Source organism: Odontomachus brunneus, unplaced genomic scaffold, assembly GCF_010583005.1.
Source record: "Odontomachus brunneus isolate Ranch 3 - 2012 unplaced genomic scaffold, Obru_v1 Obru_scaffold_006, whole genome shotgun sequence".
Lineage (NCBI taxonomy): Eukaryota > Metazoa > Arthropoda > Insecta > Hymenoptera > Formicidae > Odontomachus > Odontomachus brunneus.
Genome location: NW_022639456.1, coordinates 2783493 through 2791174, shown reverse-complemented (window position 1 = coordinate 2791174; position 7682 = coordinate 2783493). Strand labels below are relative to the sequence as shown.

The 7682-nt window shown below is 41.9% G+C and overlaps 1 protein-coding gene across 19 annotated transcripts in view; it reads right to left on the bottom strand.

Moving 5' to 3' along the window:
- Window positions 1-6: 6 nt before the first annotated feature.
- LOC116850969 (regulating synaptic membrane exocytosis protein 2-like) overlaps window positions 7-7682 on the bottom strand; it is an 89754-nt gene continuing 82078 nt past the window's right edge. For 18 of the 19 annotated variants that reach the window (XM_032829898.1, XM_032829981.1, XM_032829877.1 and 15 more), the window contains 3 exons: window positions 5339-5553; window positions 4096-4235; window positions 3326-3955 (listed from right to left, as the gene is read on the bottom strand). In XM_032829898.1, the coding sequence (XP_032685789.1) occupies window positions 3749-3955; window positions 4096-4235; window positions 5339-5553 (562 nt within the window). In that variant the 3' untranslated portion in view covers window positions 3326-3748. Of the gene's footprint in view, window positions 1573-3325; window positions 3956-4095; window positions 4236-5338; window positions 5554-7682 lie in introns of those variants that run through there. The other variant, XM_032829972.1, reaches the window with a different exon arrangement.

Sequence of the window (7682 nt, the reverse complement as noted above, 5' to 3'; positions counted from 1 at the left end):
TCTCTCTTTTTTTCTCACGCACAGGGCACAAATGTAATTGTTTACTAATTCATAGATGTTTCGTATATATCTTCATGCTCGCTGAAAATATGTCTTCGCGAGTGTCCGAGGTACGCACGAAGAAAGAGATCGAACACATAGTATAGATAATTAAGATATAAAATCGATCGCAAGCGTTTACGCACTTCTTACAGAGATTTACAAAGCCTCTTAAACGTTTAATGGCATATTTACTGGTTTGTCTCTTTTTTTTCTTTTATACAAAATCAGTACGAAACAGAATTTTTGCCGCGACCGTGTCCCGTTCACGCGAGTTACATTGTGGGCGGTTTGTTTTCTCCTTTCTCAATTCTTTTCTTCTCCCTCTGTCTCGAATTTGTCTGGCAAACTGGCGAGTAGGCGCCGGCCGTTGCGTATTCACGTGAATGAAGTCTCCGAACGAAGCTTTTATCGAACGTAGCTAATCCGCAATTGTCCAGGCATGCGAAAACGCGACGTTCGTCCCGGCGGACTGCTAATTCAACGTAAGCGGCCGAAAAAACTTGATGCGTAGGAATCGATTTATCAGTCTGCTTCGTACTTGAGGAGTATGGTACATACACGTCCGCTCCGCGTTTTTTATATCGCAATAACAAGTTTGCCATTATTTTATTTTACTTTACTTTATTTTTCTCGGATAAGTCACTAAACGAAGCTCGGAGAAGCCAAGTAACGCGGTGATGATACGATGATCGATGGGTGAGTGCCGGTGGGAGAAAGAAACGCGGAAGGAGGAAAGGAACGAAAGTGAAATTTGTGTTCACAATCAATCACGTCGTCGCGCGTTCTAATCGTTCCGACGCTAATTTCAAGAGCAATGAAATTAAATTCGACAAAACCAGACCGAGTTCAACGTAGAGTGCGGAAAAATCAAGGCAGCGATCGTGTCGTGGAAACCGTAATGAGTCAACGAGAATACAACGCAAACGTGTTCACCCATTCAAACCAACGCGCACTTTGTTTCTTTATCGCAAATTTATATGTATAGTTATTACGTTATTTACATTAAGTAATATACGCTCTCTCTCTCTCTTTCTCTCTCTTTCATTCTCTCTTTCTCTCACTCTTTCTCTCACTCTTTTATTCACTTTTTCATTCTCTCTCTCTCTCTCTCTCTCTCTCTCTTTCTTTCTGACAATGACATTTTCGACTAGAAATTTGAAAATGTCCTTCGGCCGAGTCGTATCGGAGATCGGCATTTAGTATTTGAACGGTCCTAAATTATATACAAAGTTTGGAAACGGCTTCCATAAATATATGTAATATATTTATATGTATATATACTGTTCAACATATTCTTTTGCCTTTTCTCTTGCCTCTCTAATTTCTCCCGCACGTCGATTGAACCGTAGTCCGGTCCGGAGCGCGTCTCACCCCGGCAATTTTCACTCCGCAATTCGCTTACTCACTTAATCATTTAGATTCACCGTTAAACTGAGTGTCATCGTGATAGCGTTTCACATCTTATGTTACCTAGTACACCACATTTGAGTTCACATCTGGCCCGTGTTGGCTCGATTTGGTTTGTTTTCACTGCAAATAAAACAAACGTCTGCGTTACTCGCTTGCGAATACGCGAGATGCGTTGTGCGAGAGGCGTTGTATCTGTCGTGTGAAATACTGAATGATGAAGATCCCCACACAAGAATCTGCGAGACGCTCTCGCGCGTCATTAAAGTCGAGGAGGGTGCACGTGTGAGCTTCCGTGCGTATCCTGCTAGAGATGAGATCTCTCTCGGCACCATTCAATATTCCAAACTGACTGGCGTCTCAAAAACATCTCGGAAAAAAATTTACAAGAGAATACATAGGGCTCCGAATACACGGCACAGACTTACCTTCGCTTAATTGCTCTATATCTTTTTTTTTTTTTTGTCGACAAATTGCAATGTACTAAAAATGCCACGATTCTTTATATGAGTTTCCAAGAAAAAAAAGAAAAAAGAAAAGAGACGAACGAGTCAATGAGAGAATGAAATGCGTGGTGCAAAATTTCAGAGTTAATAAGGCAGTGTGTGTATGTGTGTGTACAAAGCAATATCAGGAAATGGATATGATAATTGTTCTTACTAGGGCTAGGAAAAATATTATAGAGTGCAAAGGTAGAAAAAATCCAGAGATACCAATGGAAAATCGTTCTCTGCGACGTGTCAGTTGTCGTAGAAGGAGGCACGTCGCTTCTACAAAGTTCGGAAAGGGCATAAAGTCAAGATATACAGACAAATGGGTAATCGCGGGACGGCGAAGCTTCGTGATAATGCACGCGATAACGCGGTTTTTTTGCGTTTCGTCGCTTCCCGCGGTTATCGAATGCAGTACTTCGCCGTTCTGCGTTCTCACGCAGGGCAGAAACACTTTTAGAGAGAAAAGAGTAGGAGATACTTCAATACAGAACGAATGGAGATGGAAGAGAAAGATATTGGCAACAACAAATGCACCAAGATTTCACATGGGTACTCGAGTACAAGCTCCGGCGGAGAGCCACGCGAGAGAGACGTCGAGACGGCGCTACGTCGCCGCGCTCCTCATCGAAGTCTCTCGTCGTGTCTGAGTTAATCACGAGACTGTTGCCGCGATATCGCCGTGTATTTCGGACAATCGCGAAACAGGCGTCGCAATCGTCGCACGACTCTTTTCTCTTTTCTCCTTCGTATCATCGTCTTTTCTTTATGTGTACCCACGTTAAATCGTTGTCCAAACTATCTACGAAATGCCTTGATCTCAGTGCATACCTAAAACTATCTGGCGCTCCGGGAACATGGCTGCTACGTCTACATCTAGTCTACATACAGACTAGTGGCTCGTCTGATATGCCGTACATGATATGTGATGTACTAGTGGTGTTTCTAGAAAGACATATCCGTTCTTTCGCTCCGTTCGCATTGCCGCATCTCGATCCTTGCGCGAAGAGGAGCGCGCCTCGCACTTCGACTGCGCGCCGGTCTCGCGGAAATTCTCTCGCGCATACATCCGCAACAATCTACTCATTCTCGCGCTCTGTACCACCCACTAACGGGAGCGGAAATCCGCGAAACCGCGAGACTCCACCGTAACTCGGAGTCGATACACGCTTGCGACTCGCAAGTCTCAAGCAGTCTTAGGCTCGAACATCGACGGCCGGGGGAGAATACACGGAGCGCGCGTGCAGAGAATCATTCCCAAGGTTTTCGCGGACCGTAACGAGGAATACCGGCATGTGACGTTATGATATAATTACGAAGAATCGTTACGATATTTCCCTTAACTTCGATACGGCGAATACAGCGGTTAGAGATTAATCTCTCTCGACAGTTTGTCCTCTAATATATTTATATATGTTACATTCGACACACTATTACGTATAATATCATCGAGCGATGAGCCGCGTGATGGTCACTTAACACAATAAAAACGACCTTTTTTTTCCTTTTTTTTCTTTACGATTTTCCACTTTCAATCTCTAATCTCGATCTGGTCGATATATGTGACACTACCTTATACATCGAGACACGTGCATTTTCGGTATCTTAGCTTAGTAATGGTAGAAGCGAGACTAGGTAGAGAGTGCAACCGCGAGATCAAGAACCCGAGAGTAACTCAGCCGTGTGTGTTATTCCTCTTTACTCTACTTTGCTCCGCTACTGCGAGTAAAACTCAAAAGTACCATCCCCCTCTCTTGTTACGTATAAAAGGAATGTATAATTCGGTGATGTCGTCGGGAAAGTTATTCTTAGATTTTAAAAGAATCGAGAGACGTGGCCGAAGATCGACGGGACAAAGCAAGGGATGGAGGTCCACTGACCAGGGATGTGGTGCCGAACAGCTTGTACCAGCCGATCACCGGGTCATTGAGGTTCAGTTCATCCAATACGATCTGTGCAATACCCATGAACACTTTTTTCCCTTCTAACCGGCCGTAGTCACCCCACACTGTCACCTGAAAGCACGCGTAAAGCATCGTCTCGCGATTACATGAAACGCGCGATCCAAGTGGGATCGCGCTGTGGAACGAGCGACTGCTCGATTTTTGTAAAAAAATTCGCAAATACAATCGACCCTTGTCTTCTGGTCGCGCACCTGCAATATACAACCCCGACAGTTCTCCTTGAAAGCCAACAATTGTTGATAGAACGGGTCCAGCGTTTTCCTGGCCGGCATGGTTTTCGCTTTCGCTATGCATCGTTTGCCGTTCACCACGTAGAGTTTCACGTAAGGAGCTGCGAAAGTAAACAAAGCCGACGTGAATACTCGCTTGTTATGTGTAATCCGAGGCACGGAACGAAAGATTTCAATTCGAGTAACCGAATTGGGACCAGACAAAACATTCGCTAACAGCAAATAACATACTGATAAAGAAAGTTACACAAGTGTCCGCCTCCAATTTTCAAGAACTTGTAATATGTTGTACTTAAGATCAAAATAACAGATACGTTTTTTATTATATGTGCCCTTACGCAAGTTTAGGGGGTGAAATACTTCTTTGATAAAATCGATTTTTTTCATTCGAAGGGAATGTAATAAAAACTATAAGAGATAGAAAAAAATATTTTGAATAAAAGTTGAATGGTTTGAAGAGTACTTCACATAAATTATTACATAAATTATTTGAAAAAAAAAATTTTTTTTGTTAATATTTTCCCCACTTCTTACTATAATTATTGTATAATTATAATTATAATTATTATATTTAACTTCTGTAAAATACTCTTCAAACCATTCAACTTTTATTAAAAATATTTTTTTCTATCTTTTATAGTTTTCATTACATTTCCTTCGAGTGAAAAAACGATTTTCTTCAAAGGGGTACTTCACCCCCTAAACTTGCGAAAGGGCACATATGATAAAAAACGTACCTGTTATTTTGATCTAAAGTACAACATATTACAAGTTCATGAAAATCGGAGGCGGACACTTATGTGAGTTTCCTTGTGAAAAAGAAATAATCACTATAAATTGTGGTCAAGAGAAAACTATTTTTTATTAAATTTTACTGCAATGTTAGTGATAATAGTATTATGTGGACGTGTTACTATCATTATACTACAAAACATATGGTTGAGACCAAAAATAACTTCAACTTTAATTGGATCAACCATTATTTTTTCCCAGTGTATGTCTCCGTTACTGTGACTGAAAGCAATTAGCTGAAAGCTGAGAGAAATCTCCTACAGAGGAATCCTTCCTATAATCGAGTGTTTTATCTGGTCCCCAAGTAAGAGAAAATTCAGCTTCACTGACAGAGCTGATAGTTTTTTCCGCATGAATATTTCGGCACGAATACCGCCTCGAATAAATATTGCGGAATAACTGGGCCACCTACCTGGGATCACTTTACTTCCTTGTTTCGCTTTCAAGTCTTTGGCACGTATGACCTCGATCTCCAGGTATCCCTTCTTCTGGTTCAACGACAATTGGATCTCGCCGAGGCAACGGGCGCCGAGAGCTTGCCTCCCGACCACTTGGCCCGGTCCGAGATCTTCGATGAAGTCCCTCAACTGCCCGGTTTCGCCTGCCATTCGCAGACTCGGAGACCAACTGCGGTTTTCAAAATCACATATTTAGCAGGTAGATCCGCGACTCGTCGCTCAATGCTATTACGGAAAGTATGAGGTATGGCACAACGAAAAGAAACTTCTTCGGAAAATCGGAGAAAACGTCGTGGAGAGAAAAATGAAGAATCTGTCTGGCTTACGGCGCTCGTCGAGTGCGAAATCAAATTGCACTTTTGTGCGAAAAATTTCTCATTTTTTTTTGACTTTTTTTGTCACTCGCACAAGCTTGTCCAAGGTCGCGCGCGAAAACGATCTCACTCGTCTCGAACGTTGCCCATAATTTGTAATAGAAAAAACAAAGCACGAGGACTCTGCAAGCCGAAAATCAGATTACCGCGCGAGAGAACTGGGTGCGATGAAATAGAGAAAGAGAGAGAGAGAGAAGGGGAGAGAGAGAGAGAGAGAGAGAGAGAAATAGAGAAAGAGAGGTATAGAAAATGCGGGAAGGAGAAAGGAAAAATCATAAAAGAAAAATATTATTCCGCAGGAGCGAGGGGGACGATTCCCGCAAGCCTTCGACGAAAGTTGTAAAAGAGAGAGAGAACACACCTCATTCAGTTTGAGATAAGAAGAACTCACGCTGAAAGTGTAGTGTTTTAGTGTACGAGATAGAGTAAATATATTATAAAAGATAATATACAAATTTATATATTATAGAGTAATATACAAATTTGTACATCGCATACATATAATATATAAATATATAGATATATAAATATATCATATGTATATATACGAAAGAGAAGATTATAGATAAATAAGTTGAAAAAACATACCCCAGAGAAACTGTTTGAACGCATGCACTTTTAGTCTAAACGCAGATACCATTGAGAGTAATTAAAGGTAGATGACAGTAATCAGTCCATTTCTCGACGGCGAAGTAACATGAACAACGCGAATGACCACCCTGACGAGACGAGCACGACGTGGAAGGCGCGTCCCTTTCTCTCTCTCGTGTTCATCACGTCATCGAGACGAATGCGACTTCAAGACTGAGTACCGCCTCTTCGTTTTATTTGCTGCAAACTACGTTTCTATCTACTTTTTCTTTCTTTCTTTCTTTTGGCATGCTACGCTAAAATCTTAGGGATATCAAAAAGAAAGATAGAATTATAAATGGAAAAAATGATATACTTCAACTTACGCTCTCGCTCGTCGTCGCTACGCTACGCGCCTTTGGGGGGAGGGAGGGGGGTGGCTCGCGCTTAATTGAACGCTAAACGGAACTTTGTGAGAGGCTCTGCTAGAAGTGTAGAGAGAGAGAGTACACCCATTGAGTGCGTGACGTGACTGTATCGACAACTGTCATTAGTACTATCTATAACTAACTATACTTATATAGAGATTATCAGCGTACTACTTCTCTCTCGGTAGTACGCCGGTAGTGAGATGTGCGCGACAAACGTGTGTGGATCTCTCTCGATTGGAGGGCTGGTGGTTTCACACTTGATTGCATTATCGGTCACTCGGGATATATATATGTATGTATGTATGTATGTATGTATGTATATATATATATATATATATATATATATATATATATATGTACATGTATATATATCGCTACGTATGACTTGACGAAACACACTACGACACCATTTGACTCATAATTCGCATCGACGGCGCATCACGAGTGTCGGCAGAGCAAAGTCGTGTTAATTGCGACTCGCACACCCGGATCGCCAGTCGCCGCCGCTTTCTCCGACGATTTTCAGCCTTTTATGCAGACATAAGGCGTTGCCAAGGGATAAAGTGGATAGATCGTCGAGGTTCTCATTGTCATCCGTGCTAAACATCTCGAACTGACTGAACCGTTCGTTCGTTCGTTCGTTCGTTCGCTCGCACACACTCTGTCACAGGACACATGAATACCTACATGTCTCAAGTGCACTTTCGATGTTTGATCGTTTTCTCGATCCGGTGAGCGTTCCAGGAGACACGACGCTGTACAATTACCTATTCTACTAGCAAAAACACACTCGATGAAAACGATACAGATCCATGAGACAGAGGGACTGCTTTCCAGGGTCAACGTTGGTCTCAATAGAGTACGCTTACATGTGTGTAAATATATATATATATATATATATATATATATATATATATATATAT